Here is a 21,680-nt window from a genome sequence, read left to right as displayed (position 1 = left end):
GTGCAAGGCCACTTCTTGCGCCATTGAAGGGTTTCCAGTACACGACTGAATAATGTTAGACGATCGTGGTTTTTGCAAACAAAAGTTCTGCTTACTCTGTCAAGTGTGCATTGCAATGATCGATGCATAGCCACTAATTCATACCAGAATGTTGTGAACAATGTTCACTGGTTTTCTTAGGGCGTACTGTAATTCCCGGGAACCTGCACTGTGTGCTAGTACAGGAGGATCAACGCCAATTCTGTGTTATGTTGCACACGTGTATGTAACGTAGAGCGTGGGGAAAGAAAGGAAAGGGACGAGAGAGAATTCGTGACTTCTGTCCGCACAGGGCATTGTGGTGATGCAATGGCGAAAGCTGAAAATTTTTGCCGGGCAGGGACCCGGACCCGGATTTACCGCTTTTCATGAGCGGTTGCCTTAACCGATGTCCGACAGAAGAGACACCACTCCAATATGTTCATTTCTGTTCCAGCGCGACGGCTCCTTGAAGTCTGTTTCAGTGCGGGAATCAATAACTTGCGAGAAGGGTGGTTAACAGACGAGGGACGTAGAATTGCAGCTTGCGTTGAGTTGGAAATTTGAGTCCGGGTAGCCGAAGCGGTTGGGACAACGGCTCACAAGGAGCGGTAAATCTGGGTTCGAGTTCCGGTCCGACACAAATTTTCAGCTTTCGCCGTTGCATTTCCACAATGCCCTGTGCGACTGGAAGTCATAAATTTCCACCCATCCTTTCCGTAGCTTTCCTCATTCTCGACTTCGTATAATTTTTTTATTTTGATTGTGGACAAAAAGTTAGTTGAGTTGGTGAAGATAAATAGGACACCCTGTATATAACAAATAATTGAAGATGTTGAGTGGAAGTGTTGTAAGATGAAGAGATTCTCTCAGGAGAGGAAATTGTAGTAAGTAGCATCAAACTCGAAACTTTCTGGCAGATTAAAACTGTGTGCCCTGCCGAGATTCGAACTCGGGACCTTTGCCTTCTCGCGAGCAAGTGCTCTACCAACTGAGCTTGCCCGCGAAAGGCAAAGGTCCCGAGTTCGAGTCTCGGCCCGGCACACAGTTTTAATCTGCCAGGAAGTTTCATATCAGCGCACACTCCGCTGCAGAGTGAAAATCTCATTCTGGAAATATCATCCAGGCTGAGGCTAAGCCATGTCTCTGCTATATCCTTTCTTTCAGGAGTGCTAGTTCTGCTAGGTTCGCAGAAGAGCTTCTGTTAAGTTTGGAAGTTAGGAGACGAGGTACTGGCAGAAGTAAAGCTATGAGGACGGGGCGTGAGTCGTGCTTGGGTAGATCTGTTGGACGCCGGCACGGTAGCCCAGCGTGTTTGGTCAGAGAGTTACGTGCTCTCTGTAATAAAAAAACTGAGTCAATCGATCAACAACGAACATAAATGGATGTCTTACGACGTCCGCCCCGAGATAAAAAAAAAAGTTGGTAGAGCACTTGCCCGCGAAAGGCAAAGGTCCCGAGTTCGAGTCTCGGCCCGGCACACAGTTTTAAACTGCCAGGAAGTTTCATATCAGCGCACACTCCGCTACAGAGTGAAAATCTCATTGTGGAAGCATCAAACTCGTCAGAAGTCTGACGAAGAGAAAAATAATAAGCATACGAAAACCATCGCGCTTCACGTTCATCTTTTTCTTCAAAGAACTCAGACTAATTTCATATGCGGCACTGCACTTGGAAAATCATTGCTTCCAAACGAGACGGTGTGCTTTGTCTTTTTTATTCTATCCACAGACTGTAAGAAGGCGGACGAGAGGGCGTGGCGTTTGGCGAGCGCATCGTGTTCGCTTGTGGCCGACGGGTGGTGACTTAAGTTGTGCTGGTTGAGCAGGACAGCTGGCCGGCAAGCGGCTGCGCTCGACGTTCGGCCGCCCCAGCAAGGTGCCGCGCCTGGGAGACGTGGACCCCACGGGCGCCTACTGTGCCGTGCCAGAGGAGTGGCTGCTCCGCAAGACCGGTACGCCGCCAATCCAGGCTTGCCCGCATCGCCCGCACGCAGCCCCCCCACCCACACGCGCAAGCGCACAGTGGCAGCAGGGACAGCGCGTGCCGGAAGTTCGCTCTTCTCCCTCACCTGAACATTGATGTCACGTCAGCTGCAGAGTCAGCTGCTAGGGTCTCCCAAACTGAGCAGGTTCCGACAAACCTCGAACCACGTGTCCACAACGACCCAACTTACCATATTCCTACATACTGCGATGGCCATGATCGAACTAACGTGCTTAACACTCAAAATAACTCAGACTGGCAAGTCTGTCGGTTCAAATTACCCTGAAAGTTATCCCCTATGTAGCCTAACAACTAGGAGGATATCCGATATGGACTGGCCCTTTAAACTGAAGTAGACAACTACCGTACAAGACTGCAACACTCTTATTCCCCTTCTCTTATCCTTCAGTTTGCTTGTTCATAAAGTACGTTTTGCGGCTGCCAGTCACATTTTTATGTTATACACTGAGGTGAAGTCGTTGGAAGTCCCATGCACAAGTACTGACCCACGCTGCCTTTACAGGTGCCCGTAATTGCGAAAGTCTTGCCGATACAGGATTTTGTGCAGGAACTGGCCTCTCGATTACGTCCCATAAATGTTCGATGGGATTCACGTCGGGCGATTTCGGTGGCGAAACATTCACTCGAATTCTCCAGAATATTCTTCAAACCAATCGGGGACAATTGTGGCCCAGTGACATGGTGCATTGTCATCCATAAAAATGCCATCGTTGTTGGGGATCATGACGTCCATCAATGGCTGCAAATGGCGTCCAAGCAGCCGAAAATGCAGCAGTCCATTCCATGTAAACACAGCCGACAACATTACATAGCCACCATCAGCTAGCTGACAACTTGGGTTTATGGTTTCGTGGGCTCCGCGTCACGCTCGATCACTGGCAGACAACATTGCGAGACCTTCCTCCCACAATCCGTCAGACCACAAAGCCACGTATGCTGTCAGAGGCGTGGCCAAGTGGCAGGCGCGGCCGCCTATAACATCGGCAGTCTGTAGCATCGTTGAGTGAGAATTTGCTGGGTTCCTATCCGAGATTTGTTCCTCAAGACCTCTCTACAGCCCCTCGAAATTTATCGCAACATTATTGACACACTCTGTGTATTTCAGTATAGGCAACACAATAATACAGAACCTCAACATCCTAAACATCAAGGATAAATACCATGATGCACGAAAAACTCACTTGAAAATGGAAAAATTCACAAAACGGTTCGTGCAATAAATAAAAACACACTTAAAAAAATTGTATCACCTGGGTTCCGAGAGTTCCGGAACCTGTACAGAAAACTGGAATATAGATCAACATAAACATCATTTCTGCCCTTTTTATTCCTCATTAAAACCACACACTGCATATTGTACCACAATACAGCGAGACTTTCAGAGGTAGTGGTCCAGATTGCTGTACACACCGGTACCTCTAATACCCAGTAGCACGTCGTCTTGTATTGACGCATGCCTGTATTCGTCGTGGCATAATATCAACAAGTTCAAGGCACTGTTGGTCCAGCTACTCAACGGCGATTCGGCGTAGATCCCTCAAAGTGGTTGGTGGGACACGTCGTCCATAAACAGCCCTTTCCAATCCATCACAGGATTCTTCGATAGGGTTCATGTCTCAAGCACTTGCTGGCCGCGCTAGTCGAGCGATGTCGTTATCCTGAAGGAAGTCGTTCAAAAGATGTGCACGATGGGGGCGCGAATTATCGTCCATGAAGACGAATGCCTCGCCAATATGCTGCCGGTAAGGCTGCACTTTCGGTCAGAGGATGGAATTCACGTACCTTCCACGACCGACAGCGGTGTAAGCCGGCCCCACATAATGCCACCCCAAAACAGTAGAGAACCTCCACCTTGCTGCACTCGTTGAACAGTGTGTCTGGGGCGTTCAGCCTGACCGGTTTGCCCTCCAAACACTTCTCCGACGATTGTTTGGTTGAAGGCATAACCGACTCTCGTCAGTGAAGAGAACGTGATGCCAATCCTGAGCGGTCCATTCGGCATGTTGTTGGGCCCATCTGTACCGCGGTGTCGTAGTTGCAAAGATGGATCTCGCTATGGACATCGGGAGTGAAGTTGCGCGCCCGCATCTCGTGGTCGTGTGGTAACGTTCTCGCTTCCCACGCCCGGGTTCCCGGGTTCGATTCCCGGCGGGGTCAGGGATTTTCTCTGCCTCTTGATGGCTGGTTGTTGTGTGATGTCCTTAGGTTAGTTAGGTTTAAGTAGTTCTAAGTTCTAGGGGACTGATGACCATAGATGTTAAGTCCCATAGTGCTCAGACCATTTGAACCAAGTGAAGTTGTGCATCATGCAACCTATTGCGCAGAGTTTGAGTCGTAACACGACGTCTTGTGGCTGCACGAAAAGCATTATTCAACATGGTGGCGTTGCTGTCACGGTTCCTCCGAGCCATAATCCGTAGGTAGCGGTCATCCACTGCAGTAGTAGCCCTTGGATAACCCGAGCGAGGCATGTCATCGACAGTTCCTGGCTCTTTGTATCTCCTCCGTTTCCGAACAACAACGCTGTGGCTCACTCCGAGACGCCTGGACACACACCTTGTTGAGAGCACTTCCTGGCACAAAGTAACAATGCGGACACGATCGGACCGCGATATTCACCGTCTAGGCATGGTTAAAGTATAGACAACACGAGCCGTGTACTGGAGCGCTGCTCATGCATAACTATTTACGTCTTTGGGTGGGTTTAGTGACACCTCTGAACACTCAAAGGGACTGTGTCTGTAATACAATATCCACAGTCAACGTCTATCTTCAGGAGTTCTGGGAACCGGGGTGACGTAAAACTTTTTTTGATGTGTGTAAATAGACAAATAAAAGGAAAGCGTGACTGGCAGCAGCAAAAGTTATTTTATAAACATTCTCATTGTTTTTGAAAAACATGTCTGTTGGAAAATGACATAACAGAACACCCAGGACTGGCGCTCTTAAATATGGGAATTTGCCTGAACCTGAGCGTTATTTTAATGGTTGCTTGGCTACCAAAAGCCTCCAAGGTGAAGAGGTTCAGTCACTTTAACCTGATGGAGTATATCCTACAATGTCTGGCCATTCACTTGTCTGTTACTCCATCCTTTCGTAGTACTGACAGAGTAATCGAATTGAAATATCGGGACGCGCTGAAGATTCCACACCGATAAACTTTAGAATTCTCGTGAAATTGATATTTGTGCTGCCGGTAGAATAGCGACTGTTTTTACTTTCAGACTGAATATATCCTTGTAAGCTAGGCTTCCGCGACCTTTGACACAATCAATAAATTTCTTCAGGGTATATGATCGCATTGTCAATATGCATACTTCTCTGCCGGCCGGAGTGGCCGAGCGGTTCTAGGCGCTTCAGTCTGGAACCGCGCGACCGCTACGGTCGCAGGTTCGAACCCTGCCTCGGGCATGGATGTGTGTGATGTCCTTAGTTTAGTTAGGTTTAAGTAGTTCTAAGTTCTAGGGACTGATGACCTCAGATGTTAAGTCCCGTAGTGCTCAGAGCCATTTGAACCATACTTCTCTGACGTTTCGGCTACTGTTTCAAATGGCGAAAATATCGGCGTATTTTGCGTGTTGGCAGTTCCGCTACATACCCTGAAAAATTTTGTTGATAATTGACAGGTCCTCCTACACGAAGCAGAAAAGTGTGCCCCGTAACACTATTTCCATGGCTGATCCTGTGTTTTTCGCGTTGCGGCTGCTATGAGCGATATGATACGTACGAAAGTGACTAACAAGTAAGAGTTCACACCATCAAGTAATACTGCTGGTGCAATTAACATACTGGAAGAGTGTCCCAAGCTGCACGGCTCCTGGCGAATTAGTCACCTAATGTTTCAATTACTGTGACTGAGTGGAAATAAAGGGGCACCACGAAGGATTCGTAGCTATGAACTGCGAACTGGCGCGATCCCGACGGTAACGTTACGGTCTCCGAAACTGAACAGCTAATGGAGGAATACGTAACCCAGAACTCTCCTTCCTTTACATATATATTAAGATCACGATCACAATTATCTGAGCAATATACCTAAAACACGACTGAAGGTTCATACTGATAAGTCTGTGAGTTAACACGCATTACGAAATTGTGAGCAGTACCTTATTCAGATAGGTCGCATCAGATGAACCAGATAAAGTGAGACCCACCATGTCCCAATATTCTCACGCCCCATCCTTTGCTCCTTAGCATTATGTACACTATGATCGATATGAGATACACCTATATGATACTAACAGACCGACTAGGTTAAATAAAATTGGAAGTTATACTTGCAATATCTTTGCTAGTGTTAGGGTTTTCTTGTTGGATAGGTTCCATGAACTGACCGAGGCTAGGTATGTTTCGCAATGAAGCGGGATAGGTAAAAGAGTGATTTACATCGAGCGACCCATCTGTTGAATTATTTTTCATAGGAGTGAAACGAAAGCAATAACAGCCACCACTGTATAGATACCCTTGTTCGTCTTACAAACTGGTGATAAATTAACAGAGGTTTAAGGATATTAACGAACTGGAGAAATATATCTAAGAGATAGTATTCATGTCGTAGTTTTGTGACGTAATAATAGAGAAGTGGAAGAAAGGCATAATTTTAGAGGAAAACGACAGATGGAGCGAAAAGAGAAAGAATAAGTGCTTCTGGACTTCTATGACTTTTTAATTGGTTGTAGTGAATACCCTCTTACAAAATTAAGAGAGAAGGTAAACTCGAGGAAGAGCTGAAGATACGGAAATAAACCAGTTCGACGCCGTAAGTTCGATATTTAAGAAGCAAATATCTTACTACAACACATATTCAAGTAAAAATATGTATTCGGATAAGTAGGAAGTTAAATTTAGAAGACCATACCAAAGGAACATACAGCAACGAGACGAATACTAATAAGGAAAAAGGAGATAATTCTCTGAGGCATTGTACATTGTTACAATTAAAAATGTTGAGTTTATTCTAGCAGATGATAAGTAAATATAATATGATAATGAACGAAATAATTAGGTCCAGAGAAGCCAAAGATATTAGTAACTGAGAAAGAGAGAGAGAGAGAGAGAGAGAGAGAGATGGGCAAGTAGCAATACAGATCTCATTAAATTAAATTAACAAAAACCAGGGAGCATCATCGTTGGATTGCTTGAGAGATCACATCTGAACAAAATCACGAAGGCTCAACGTAATTTCTAGGACATGATAAGAAATGACGTTAAGCTACAAAGTGAAAACAGGAAACTTTCGTTGATCACAAATAGGCGTAAGCGGTGCACCCTAAGGTCCTTATGACAAGAGCTGTCTTGCAGCGTGGCAGAAGGTTAATTTGGAAGAAGGTGCAGTATTCCGAAATTGATAGAGCACATAATGACTGAGCTCATACGCAAATGCAGTAGTCGATGACACGCCTAAAAGATGATGAAATCATTCAGAGGTCGAGGAACCACTTGATTATTTAATATGGTTTGCGGAATCTATGAAACGTGGGACTTAGCATCAAGTCGTCAGAAAAGCATAATGACCACACAATTACAGAACGCACGAACACACAAACGTGTTTACATCGGACGGATGGAAACTTGTAAATGATGACTACAATAGTACGTGCTAGGGCAGAAACAGAAATTGGAATTTAGTTTAAGAATAGGTGCATAGGCTGGAGAAGGAACGCTGACCTTACGGTTGATAAAGGAAAGAAGAGAAGAAAGCAATCCGTACAGTCTCATGACATTAGTGAACGTCAAAAATTCCTTCGACAATGTAAGTGGGAATGAGACGTTCGAAATCCTGAGACGAGCGGGAATAAACTATAGAAAGGGATGAGTCACATTTAGTATCAACCAGACGGTAACTGGCTTCGATAAAGTACGTTTGGAGATATCATAAACTGACATGAAGGAGAGGCTGGATTGCAGCAGTATTTAGACCGTGGAAATGTGTTGCTACATACGGACATTGAAGATTGAATGCTCATATTAAGTACGGAATCACGAGGTACTGTAAAATGAAGTCGAAGGAGATAATGAATGGGAGATAATCATGAAGAGAACAGAGATGTTCCCGAGACGTTTGCTAAGCAATTCAGAAATAGTGAATTTGAAACAAAGTGTTTTTCTGGATTAAAAAGTGCGTATATGTGGACTACATATTTGGTTGCCATCTTTATTAACTTAAATTTTGACACTCTACAACCAGTAACTTGTATGAACACAGAATCTCGCCATCTGATGATAGAATTTGTTGAGATTGGCGATTACACGAATAAATCTAATTTATTAATGCTTTATCAGTCATTGTTTCTTCATTTTGCCCATAAAGTGCCTATAACATGGTAGTTGGTCTGGGAGACGCTATTTGTTACCTTCATATCCTATTAGAATAGTTTCATGAAGTCACTGTTTTGTTTATTACGTCTTCTAAGCATTTATTACATTTATTCACAGCTAATTTGCGCTTAGTTACTGATGTCTGAAACGTTCTATGATTTGAAATGTCGTCTCTAATGTCGTTCATTCCTTTTGTGTGTTCTTTGGTTTCCTGTAGCCAGTTATTCTTCACTTTCTTTGAAGTGAATCTCTTAAATTGATTTTTGTTGAGTCTTTTGTTGTCTATTGCACAAAAATGTCAATGGAATTTCAAACACCTCTAGCGCATGATCTAAATGAAGCTATCTAATAAGGATGTAAAGTTCACTTGTTCTCCACTTACTACAAATTCCGTTTCATTCTATTGCCTGAGAGTACTCCGGCCTTGATTTTCTGTTTCTACAATAGGGCGAATCTTCCAAAGTATATACGGTGCAGTGTTTTCAGCGATACAAATATCTTAGTAATTTCTCAAATGGTTCAAATGGCTCTGAGCACTATGGGACTTAACTTCTGAGGTCATCAGTCCCCTAGAACTTAGAACTGCTTAAACCTAACTAACCTAAGGACATCACACATATCCGTGCCCGAGGCAGGATTCGAACCTGCGCCCGTAGCGGTCGCGCAGTTCCAGACTGTAGCGCCTAGAACCGCTCGGCCACTCCGGCCGGCAGTAATTTCTCAATTGCGGTCTGCAGGATATTAGATGATGTAGTAATTTCAGGCAAGTCTTCATTTCTTTCGAACACTCCCTATTATACAGAATTACTTCAAGGAATATGAACGAAAATACTTCCCAAATAGTTCCGTGTTGTCACATATGATATCTAGAGGTCTTCCTTCGACACTGTCATGTGGAGCCTTTTATGTGGCTCATGCAGTCGTAGACTGCTAAGTCATCAGCAGAGCCTAAGCTTTCCATGTCGCATATTGCATGCAGAATTTACGATATTTTGGCCTTTGCTATCACTTTACCATTGTCGGATAATTTTTAGAACCAAGTTAGACAGAATGGTGGAAAGTCCCTTTCTAATCAAAAGACTCAGAGGTCGAAGGTTATTCACTTCATATATTGATTTCGCAAGAGCTTTGCAGGTTATTTATATGTACAGTCTTTTGAAATTTGGCATTTATTTGCCTTTAAGGTCATATTCCTAAGTCAAAATCTGCCTACAGTTGCAGCTGATCTTTCACAACTTCATCCACCCACAATTTCTTTGAAACTTCCGATCACACCGGTTGGTTCGAGTAGGTACATACGTGTAAGTTACATATTCTGCCAGTAGAAGTCTCCGCACCTTTTTCGTAGACCCTTTTAGATTTCAACTTAATTTCATAACGTTCTGTTTTCTATGTAAAGCATTCTTATTAGGTAGCTCCATTTACATCTTGCGCTGGAGGTGTTTGAACTTCCATTGATATTTTTGTATAACAGACAAAAAAGACTCAATAAAAACCAATGTAAGATAATCAATTTAAAGATGGTTAAGAATACTGTCTTACTGGCCAAAGAATTTTTTCAAATTTTTCGGTAAAAAATTAAATTCGAACCGTCGCATAACGCTCTTGATGTAAGGTATCAGTTACACAAAGCCCCGCTGGAACTAATACTCTACATAAATTTTAGTTTTGTGGACATAGTTCTCGCAAAGTGCGAAAAATTTTTACCCTGCTCACAGCACCACATATCCTTTTAAAGATCCGAAGATGTTGATTGAGAATTTAGGTCGACGATAGTATCACCTTGCACACTGAAGAACTAAAGACACTAGTACACATTCATTTCACAGATCTCACCAATCTGGATGTATGGATTTGTTTTGTGGGAGTGCACATGTGATCAATTAAATAAATAAATTGTCCTTCTTTCCTACACTAGTATCCGGCTTCGGTGTGTTAAGTGAAATTGAGTTATTATTACGAAAAATATGTTGTTCTGACAAGAATAACGAAGAATGTTGTACCTATTTCCAATGTCGGGCGGTACTGTACCCTTTCAACATGCCTAATATCGTGCAGGGCTCCCTCGAACACGCAGAAGTGCCGCAACACGACGTGGCATGGACTCAACTAATGTTTGAAGTAGTGCTGGAGGGGACTCACCGTGAATCCTGCAGGGCTGTCCATAAATCCTTAAGATTACGTTGCAAGACATTCCAGATATGCTCAATAATGTTCATGTCTGGGGAGTTTGGTGGCCAGTGGAAGTGTTTAATCTCCGAAGAGAGTTCCTGGAGCCACTCTGTAGCAATTAAGGACGTGTGGGGTGTCGCATTGTCCTGTTGGAAGTGCCCAAGTCCATCGTAATGCACAATGGACATGGACGGATGCAGATGATCAGACTGGATGCTTACGTTCATGTCACCTACCGGAATCATATCTAGACGTATCAGGGGTCTCGTATTACTGCAACTGCACGTGTCCCACACCATTAAATAGCCTCCACCAGCTAGAACAGTCCTTTGCTGACATGCACGGTCCATGGATTCATGAGGTTTTCACTGTACCCGTACACGTCCATCCGCTCGATGCAATTTGAAACGAGACTCGTCCGACCAAGCAACATGTTTCCAGCTGTCGACAGTCCGCAGTCGGTGTTGAAGGCCCAGGCGAGGCGTAAAGCTTTGTGTACAAGGGTACACGAATGGGCCTTTGGCTCCGAAAACCCATATCGATGATGTTTCGTTAAATGGCTCTGAGCACTATGGGACTTAACATCTGGGGTCATCAGTCCCCTAGAACTTAGAACTACTTAAACCTAACTAACCTAAGGAGATCACTCACATCCAGGCCCGAGGCAGGATTCGAACCTGCGACCGTAGCAGTCGCGCGGTTCCGCACTGAAGCGCCTAGAACCGCTCGGTCACTGCGGCCGGCTTCGTTGAATGGTTCGCACGCTAACACTTGTTGATGGCCCAGCATTGAAATATGCAGCAATTTGCGGAAGGGTGCACTTCTGTCACGTTGAACGATTCTCTTCAGTTGACGTTGGTCCCGTTCTTGCAGGATTTTTTTCCGGCCGCAACGATTTCGGAGATTTGATGGTTTACTGAATTCCTGGCATTCACTGTACACTAGTGATGTAATCGTACGGGAAAATCCCCACTTCATCGCTGCCTCGGAGATATTGTGTCCCATCGCTCGTGTGGCGACTATAACACCACGTTCAAACTCTTAAATCTTGATAACCCGCCCTTTGTAGCAGCAATAACCGATCTAACTGCGCCAGATACTTGTCTTATATAGGCGTTGCCGACCGCAGCGCCGGATTCCGTCTGTTTACATACCTCTGTATTTGAATACGCGCGCCTATGTCAGTTTCTTCGGCGCTTCAGTGTGGTTTCGTAACTGTTCTGCTGGTGTTCGCCTGACCTGTTTGTTCTTCTAATTGGCTTAGGAAGAAAGAAAATGTACGTGTTTGGCAAAAAGAATACGCCACTGTATTTGATCGGATCCGTGTTATCGCCTTTCTTGTTCGGTGGCTGAATAATTTCGTCTTGCGTGATCGATCACTATGTCGTATCTGTTAAAAATGTATAGGCACTTCCCTTATGATTCACTGCTTTGTACATATACGGGGTTTAGTGGAAAGTGTAGCGTGGACTAATTCTCGATGGGATTGTCTCTTGCTGTCTACTTTTGAGCGGTGCGAGAAGGGAGACGCGGTCTGTTTGCACGTAGCTTTGAGGGGCAGCTAAATGGCCTTGCGGCTTCGGGAGAGTCGCCATCAAAGGGACCGCAGGCAGCGGCCTGGCCGTGTGGCTGCTAACTGGCCTGCCCAGCCCTATAGGGCGCCCAGTCCGCGTTTTCTGCACCGTGGACTGCGAGCACAGCCCGCTTTTGCCTCGGTGCTCCCATCCACTGCTTGTCTGAGAAGCATTTTATCTTTCTCACAACACACTGACGTTTGTGAAACAGCAACGCCTTGAATGAAACCGTACAGAGTGTATGTGCAGAAAAATGTACTCATATTAAGACTGTAGGGAGACGACGTGCGTATAGGCTCAGTATTGTTCTCTGTCACTGAAGAGTTCTCAAACGAAGTGAAAACACACGAAAAATTAACACACAAGTTTAAACAACGTCGTGATTAACCGCCGAGAGCTTCTGATAAAATTACTCTATTGAACAGGCTGTTTCGGTCCACGAATAAACAGGTTGATAAAAGCGTTAACAACATCATACTAGACGATATAAAGGAATAATTGATTTATAATATCATGTACAACAGCGAAGAATTCAAGGATTTTATTATCTGGCGCGATTGATTTTATAATCGGCCGTTGTGGCCGAGCGGTTCTAGGCGCTTCAGTCTGGAACCGCGCGACCGCTACGGTCGCAGGTTCGAATCCTGCCTTGGGAATGGATGTGTGCGATGTCCTTAGGTTAATTAGGTTTAAGTAGTTCAAAGTTCTAAGGGACTGATGACCTCAGAAGTTAAGTCTCATAGTGCTCAGAGCCATTTGATTGATTTTATATATATTATTTCTGAAATCAACTTCTCTTCTTCTCAATATATAGTAATCGTACAACAGTGAATGAAGTGTCGTTAGACTGGTTTTTTAATCGGCTTCTGATATTGAGTACCAATTTTGCGCTAAAACTAACTATTTATAGAAAATTTTAACATAAGACAAACTTAACCATCATAGGCAAAAGGGAAGGGCATCATGGATGTCCAAGTTCATATCTATATTTCACGAAACTGATTTATTAATCATGAATAAGGGAGTCCCTTTCCATATTACCTTATTACAAATACCATTTTATTTGTTTTACAGTACTTATTAACTGCATAATTTATGTACAGCATAGTCATGACAATTAGCGTGACCACTGCGGTAGCACGTTGTGTCTGCCCGTCGTTCACGCTGACTTTCTGAACGAATGTACTTTCCGAAACCACAAACATACTGTGGAATTCATGAGATGCGTCAGGATTACCGCTACATAAACTTATACTAAAGAAAAATACTGTTGTTACGTTGATAAGAAACCTGAGCGCTAAACAGGGCTTAGTCAGTGGAGCACGCTCGGTTGTAATGAAACTCAATTAATTTACAAATAATGCTCAGCTGACAGACACCGAGAAAACTGTTGTAATACTGCGGATAAACTTAACTTCATCTCATCCAAGCATGCCTTGTCATTGACACGAAGACAACTGCCTATTAGAATTGCATTTTCGATTACTATCAAATCCCGTCTTTAGTCACGGAAAACTGTATTTAGCCTTTTTCAACCAACATATTTGTAATCCTTAAAGGAAATGAAAAACAGGAAGTAAACGAGAATTACATTCTTACGTCAACTATAGTTTACGCCGAGGTAGAGGTACTATAATACTCATTAAAGAATTTTGTTCAAAATCAAGTGCGTGGGAATGTAGGTTTATACAAGTATGCACTATAAATTCATGATTATTATTTCACGTCGTTCGGTTCATTTTTCAAGATGTTTTTTCATCATTCCCACAGCTATCTCGACGACTACAAAATGGCTCTGAGCACTATGGGACTTAACCTCTGTGGTCATCAGTCCCCCAGAACTTAGAACTACTTAAACCTAACTAACCTAAGGACATCACACACATCCATGCCCGAGGCAGGATTCGAACCTGCGACCGTAGCGGTCACACGGTTCCAGACCGAAGCGCCTAGAACCGCACGGCCACACCGGCTGGCTCGACGACTTCACTTTTTCAAATGTTGTCGTTAATTAAAACGTTAGAAGTGCGAAAATTTCGCATGGGTCTCCTGATTTCATATCGTCCCGTACAGTAATAGTCAATCTGTTTTACCTACCGCCCACTTTTGTATCATGGTTAGTAGTAAAATTTTTTAACGGCCCACCTGTTGCACAGTAATGGTGATTTAGAAAGTGGGGAAGTGACGTTCCTTTGTAAAAATTATAAATCAGAATTACAGCATGTTGAAGCATATAATAATAATAACCAAATAATTTACGTCAAAATTTTACGAAAAGCTAATGAAAATATTTGTAGAACCCTTGTCACCTGCTGACCGTCGTGGAAGCAGGAACACCCACTAGTGAGCGGTAGGGACCGGTTGACCACCACTAGTCTAGTATGACGTAAATGCTTTTAATAACCTGATGATTGCTCTTGAACCGATACTGGTTCTTCGATAAAGAAATTTTATCAGCATCTCGTGGCAGTAAATATCGCATTCTTCAAATATTAACGAGCGGTGGAGCACCACCTTCTGAAAACAACATACAAGTCTCCTGGGTGTGGCGCCGCATCATATTGTAAATATCACCAACGAGACTGAAACGTCGGTGACAGTGACAGTTATTTCAAAAATGACATGGTACCAGACCGATTCTGGTCGCAGAAACCTACACAATTACATGCAAAAGATTGCCTTTTGAGCTGTATTAGCAAGTGAGTGAGTTTGAAAGGAGCAGAATGATCGGTCTTCTTACTACGTTTCTGTCACGGTCTTGAAATTAAAGGGTGGATATGTTTTCACAGGTTCCCTCAATCGCTTCAGCTGGATATCGTTAAGGTCCCTCCAATGAAGTAACGCGCTTGCGTCTTCCCCTATCCTTGTCCAACTGGGTTACTCCTGAAGTGGCGTTTAGCTTCCTCCATTCCGCATATCATGAACCATAATATTCAATTCGTAATACTTAAATGATACAATTTTTGTTGTAGAAAGATCATGCAGTGAACTTAACTTTCGTTCGTGCGTAGGTATATGCAAGGATAGAAGCTCAGCCATTGCCATCTGCATCTTTCAACGCTCAGAAGTACGGGTGCTCTGTAGATGTCACTGGCAACGCTATCAGAAACATGTTGACTGTTGTCTGGTGGCATTACATCGTTTCTCCAGTAACACCAGCGTTGACACTTATTCGCATTCGTAGATGACGAGATACATGTTAATTCGCGACGTTCTCGTCAGTTACAGCAGCATCATTAGGCAGACAGATGAGGGGCAAGGTAAGTCAACATCGCACTCCCTGCTCGTGCGCGAAGACCCGTTAGCTGCTGCTGTGCTCTGCGCTGCGCTGCTGCGTCCTTGCATGAGATTTGTCGGGGTTGCGTGCGGGCTGGGACAACAGGTGGAGGGACTGCATGACGTCACACCCTACGAGACGCCGCTACGTACTTCAGCGGACAGCGCTCTATGTTTGTGTGTATGGCTGTCCCTTACTAACAACGCATGAAGGCACTCTTGTTAACTGTGTCCAATACTAACAATGCTTTCCTTTGTCTACATTAACAGCATGTTTTCGTTTTCAAGTGTACTCCAACTGACTGGCATATTAAATTTATCGACGAGCAACGTGGTTTGTGTGTCAGTGGAATTTGGAGAAATCATAGTTGTACACATTAAGGTTTATCTAATGAAGAGTTTGTGTAAACGTATTTCATACCTGCGGACGAAAGTACAGTTGGTAGTTGGCGAAAATCATGGAAGTTGTTGTTCAGGTGTCAGGTGTCTCAGAATTATTTAGCTGCCATTTGCCATTTTAGTACATCGATGGTAGGCAATGAAAATATCGTAAGCCCATTTTGTTAAATTTTGTAGGTGAAGCAAAAACGGTTTCTTTCCAAATAATATAAAGTGTCACAGAAAATTGCTGCATGTATAACAGTATAGTTGAAGCCTAGTTATTCACAGATTAGGGAAATCCGTGCACTTTCAAATCTCTTTAATTATGGAGTTACTAGTTACTGGAACTACGAGATCTAGAGACAGATGAAATTACGTGTTTTCATTGCCTACCATCGACACGTGCTTGGTAATGGTATTTGTAGTAATAAAATGGACTCATTTAAAGAGTGTCCATTGTTCGCGATTTGCGCTTGAATAACACTTCAGTTTCCATTTTCAATAGCTCTCCACCCGAAATGTGAACGAAATAACGTTAGAGTCTCAAACTCTAGGTTGAAAAGCTTTTATTTATTACAGTTTCAATGTTCCACATCCCTAATGGATAGCTTTGTCTTAGTTATTCATTCGCTGTATTTTAAAACTCATATTCATGTACTCTGGCATACCGCTTGATTTTCGTGCTGCTCTTATCAGTGTCCTGTGAACTACATGCTTAGTGACTCGTTCTACGGCTAAGAAGCTTTTCCTCAAGAACCTGTGATAATAAATAAAATAAAAATTACTGTCTAGAAGACGTCACACATATTCGATATTGGTGCAGAATGATTTATTTCGAAATTAATCCAGTAATCCTCAGAATGAAAAAATAATGTGTGTATTTCAATAAATATTTTATATTTAGGCGTACAACTGTTCTGTCACCTTAACTACCTTTTGGCGTTTATCTTATTTATGTATATCACCTCATATCATCTCACAATTAAAAACGGTTGCCAGACGTTTGTCAGTGGAGTAATCACTTGCGGCAACAGAAGAAACAATCAGTTTCGTGTGATCTTAAATTCCCGGGTTCAATTCCCGGCGGGGTCAGGGTTTTTCTCTGCTTCGTGATGACTAGGTGTTGTGTGATGTCAGGTTAGTTAGGTTTAAGTAGTTCTAAGTTCTAGGGGACTGATGACCATAGATGTTAAGTCCCATAGTGCTCCGAGCCATTTGACCCATTTTTTTGATCTTAAATATAAAATTTGGATGAACGCTTAGACAGCGCAAGGGCGCTGTTTGTTAGCTCCAGCTATTCACAAAAGCGCCTTAATTATTCTACAGTTAACTCTTCACATTATGGACAATCCCACAATATTGATTATTAACTCCTAACGCTCAGTTCTGTTTCTAAGTCCTTCATCTCCCCCTTTCTCGCAATTTCTCTTCAGTGGAGCGATTACATGTGTGTGTTCGACGCCTTTTCTGCTCGGGACTCCTCCATAACGCCACTGTTTTTTCTTAGAGTGCGTTGACTATATGTATTTTTGCTTCTATATTCTTAAATATACTGGTCTTTACTCAGTAGAATCTCATAAACGCAAGAAACAAAAGGAATGCAATTTATAATTATTCGAATAACTGCAGTTTTGTCCAGTATTCTGCCCTGTTATAATCACCAATGCTTTTAGATTCAGATTAGAAGTTCGATGTGGTTGAGAGAGCTGAGAACACCCGCGGAGGCCCGTCGTTACGAGTGCTCGGTGCGCTGTGCGTTCAGACACGCTTGTACTCTACCCAGCATTAAAGTCTGATGTCAGTTCCGCCACTGTTCGCCGCCTGTCCTGTTTTACCAGTGGGCACAGCCTACGTCTATAATGTGAGGGTGGTCGCTCAATCCCACGACTTCTGGACGTGGTTTCAGCTTTGTTTCGCTATGTGTTGAAGACGCTCACCGCACCACTCCTCGACAACTCGTGCAGTTTTCGAGATGCTCGCGCCGAGCCTCCGGGCATCATAATCTGCCGTCAATCAATCTCACACATACCGCGCGCCTTCCACATTCTACACAAGGACAGCATGCTCACTGGTACCACGTGGACTGTGCGTGTGTCTGAGTATCTGTCATTCCTCGCCAGGTTTAAATGGAATGTCGCCTGAACGGGTTTATATCGATAGTAGATAGGTGGTCATAATCTTCAGTTTAATAAGTCACAGCTGCAAAGTACTAACGCGAATCCTTTACAGACGAATGGAAAAACTGGTAGAAGCGGACCTCGGGGAAGATCAGTTTGGATTCCGTAGAAATGTTGGAACAAATACTAACCTTACGACTTATCTTAGAAGAAAGATTAAGAAAAGGCAAACCTGCGTTTCTAGCATTTGTAGACTTAGAGAAAGCTTTTGACAACGTTAACTGGAATACTCTCTTTCAAATTCTGAAGGTGGCAGGGGTAAAATACAGGGAGCGAAAGGCTATTTACAATTTGTACAGAAACCAGATGGCAGTTATAAGAGTCGAGGGGCATGAAAGGGAAGCAGTGGTTGGGAAGGGAGTGAGACAGGGTTGTAGCCTCTCCCCGATGTTATTCAATCTGTATATTGAGCAAGCAGTAAAGGAAACAAAAGAAAAATTCGGAGTAGGTATTAAAATTCATGGAGAAGAAGTAAAAGCTTTGAGGTTCGCCGATGACATTGTAATTCTGTGAGAGACAGCAAAGGACTTGGAAGAGCAGTTGAATGGAATGGACAGTGTCTTGAAAGGAGGATATAAGATGAACATCAACAAAAGCAAAACGAGGATAATGGAATGTAGTCAAATTAAGTCGGGTGATGCTGAGGGAATTAGATTAGGAAATGAGACACTTAAAGTAGTAAACGAGTTTTGCTATTTAGGGAGTAAAATAACTGATGATGGTCGAAGTAGAGAGGATATAAAATGTAGACTGGCAATGGCAAGGAAATCGTTTCTGAAGAAGAGAAATTTGTTAACATCGAGTATAGATTTAAGTGTCAGGAACTCGTTTCTGAAAGTATTTGTATGGAGTGTAGCCATGTATGGAAGTGAAACATGGACGATAACCAGTTTGCAGAGGAAGAGAATAGAAGCTTTCGAAATGTGGTGCTACAGAAGAATGCTGAAGATAAGGTGGGTAGATCACGTAACTAATGAGGACGTATTGAATAGGATTGGGGAGAAGAGAAGTTTGTGGCACAACTTGACTAGAAGAAGGGATCGGTTGGTAGGACATGTTTTGAGGCATCAAGGCATCACAAATTTAGCATTGGAGGGCAGCGTGGAGGGTAAAAATCGTAGAGGGAGACCAAGAGATCAATACACTAAGCAGATTCAGAAGGATGTAGGTTGCAGTAGGTACTGGGAGATGAAGAAGCTTGCACAGGATAGAGTAGCATGGAGAGCTGCATCAAACCAGTCTCAGGACTGAAGACCACAACAACAACAACAATCTTCTGGCTGATCAGAGTATATTATACTTGCTAAGGTTCGACATTGTCATATCGTCTGATTATGCGCCTGTATCCGTTGGTTTGCAGGTTTCGTTGGAAAAACAAAATCCGAAATTTGATCTTCAAACGAGAAATTTCTATATTCGTAGATGTGTTGCATAGATCGAGAAGCTGTCCCCCTGGATGGCCGTGGAAGAGACTTGATCACAGACGATACAGCAAATTGCTGTCGTGTTCGTCCTCATATTCTTGTAGGGAGCTGAAGCCAAAAAAGGAACGTGCCATTTTGTGACATCTGCTTGGAGGCTAACTTTGTAGGGTAAGCTCTCTCAATTAGCAATGGTTCTTTACTGTACAATGCACGTGTATGATTGTCGGTCAACTGCATTATAGTCTTCTTCTCTGGAAGTCAAAAATGACATCGATGACAGGTTCACATTTGCAATGGTATTAGTGTTTTAGAGGCATGTCTCTTCGTGTGAGCTGTGGTATGACATTGGAATCTAGTAGACGATGATAAAAGGGCTGATGAAGCGGGAAGTCAGACTCATATCGTTAAGATGGGTGTCGATTAGATTTACGTGACAGCTATTTAACTATTCTACAACACGTCTCAGCTACCTAGAACGCCAATTCTAAATCGGGACAATTCAAAGTAACTGCGGGAGCTCTCTGTATGATGTAGCAAAATTTCTGAAGTGCGTTGTTGTGGCTCTGAAGTTCGGTAGCTGTGTTTGGAAGGTGCTGTTTGTATGAGAGTACAGGGGCCAGAGTTATTTTCAGCCTCTTCAGTACCTTAGTGCTTCTCGGAATTTATTTCTGGTATGGTAAATAGATTGTGCTGCCAGCCAATACGTTGTTTAGGAGGTGGTATGATTGGTATATGGAACAGATCTACTAGTGCCGAAACGGTCAGTCTGATAAGGATGTCTTGTCAAAATCTAAACATGCCTATCTTAAGACTGTATCTGGTCACTCGTAGACTTTAGGATTACACGCAGTAAAACATTGTGAATCCGCATCTAGCAATAAAGTAACTCATTCGGACGAATTTCAAAGAAACACAAGCCTGAAGATAAAAAATATGCAGCTGAGATGGAGCAATAAATGAGAATTATCTTGTGACTCTTCAAGCTTATCTTAATTGCCTAACCAGTTGCTGAATCGCTCAAGACGTCTATATCGATTACAATAAAGCGCAAACTTGTTAGTAGACATGTTTGCTTGTGTGGTCATCCTCCGCAGCAAGCATATAAATACTTCATCAGGTTGCCCTCCATGGGGTGGGTGCACGCAACGACTGTGGTTATATTGGGTTAGATAGAGCAGCAATCAGTCGTAGAATTAAGTTGCTTTAATATGACATTTATAGTCTCAACGCAGATCAGATTTCGACCTGTGTCAGATCATTATCAATGCAGTGCGGAATTGTAGCAGTTGTTCGTGCTCAAGTGAATGCATTCACTGGTATGGTAAATAGATTGTGCTGCCAGCCAATACGTTGTTTAGGAAGCAGTTTTATTTACAAAACTAGTTTTGTTAGAAGACGCGGGGACGCTCGTGAAAGGAAATTTATTAGTTTTCCGAGGTGCAGCGTGAGCACCGGTTAGGACGGAAGTCCATCGGCAGCAGCAGTTGTTCGTGCTCAAGTGAATGCATTCACTTGAGCACGAACAACTGCTACAATTCCGCACTGCATTGATAATGACCTGACACAGGTCGAAATCTGATCTGCGTTGAGACTATAAATGTCATATTAAAGCAACTTAATTCTACGACTGATTGCTGCTCTATCTAACCCAATATAGCCGGCGGTTGTGGCCGTGCGCTTCAGTCCGGAACCGCGCTGCTGCTACGGTCGCAGGTTCGAATCCTGCCTCGGGCATGGATGTGTGTGATGTCCTTAGGTTAGTTAGGTTTAAGTAGTTCTAAGTTCTAGGGGACTGATGACCTTAAATGTTAAGTCCCATAGTGCTCAGAGCCATTTGAACAATTTTTTTAACCCAATGTAAATACTTGTTTTGTAAATAAAACTGCCTTTTGCTGCTGCTAGGTACTTTATTTATCCCATACGCGTGGTAGTGCGACCTCCAGACGAGATGTGAGGGAACGCAGATCAGCAAATCGTAAGTAATTACTTTTTTTTACAAAAAAAAAAAACAAAAAAAACGCGAAGTGAACTGTTTAATAATCTAAAACTAACAAAACTGTATCGTTATAAATCCCACTGATGATGCCTTAGAACAGTAGAAGGCGAAAAGCGTATGGCGTAAATAAAGTAACTAGCAGCAGGAAAAGGCAGTTTTATTTACAAAACTAGTTTTGTTAGAAGACGCGGGGACTCTTGTGAAAGGAAATTTATTAGTTTTCCGAGGTGCAGCGTGAGCAGCGGTTAGGACGGAAGTCCATCGGCAGCTGGCTCGGGCACTTCAAGTGTTCGACATTTCCCATTACCGCAGAGCAAATTGCCGCTGCTACGCCGCG

General features: G+C 43.3%; 1 protein-coding gene across 2 annotated transcripts in view; it reads left to right on the top strand.

The window, feature by feature from the left end:
- Nucleotides 1–21,680, top strand: part of LOC126473539 (transmembrane protein 65) — a 513,111-nt gene that overhangs the window by 174,001 nt on the left and 317,430 nt on the right. The window contains exon 2 of one of the 2 annotated variants that reach the window (XM_050100657.1): nucleotides 1,847–1,972. The exons of the other annotated variant lie outside the window; for it this stretch is intronic. Within the exon in view, the coding sequence (XP_049956614.1) occupies nucleotides 1,847–1,972 (126 nt within the window). The remainder of the gene's footprint in view (nucleotides 1–1,846; nucleotides 1,973–21,680) is intronic. 2 annotated transcript variants of the gene reach the window in all.

Source organism: Schistocerca serialis, chromosome 1 (genome assembly GCF_023864345.2).
Source record: "Schistocerca serialis cubense isolate TAMUIC-IGC-003099 chromosome 1, iqSchSeri2.2, whole genome shotgun sequence".
NCBI classification, from domain to species: Eukaryota; Metazoa; Arthropoda; class Insecta; order Orthoptera; family Acrididae; genus Schistocerca; species Schistocerca serialis.
This window is presented reverse-complemented; position numbering and strand designations above follow the sequence as displayed.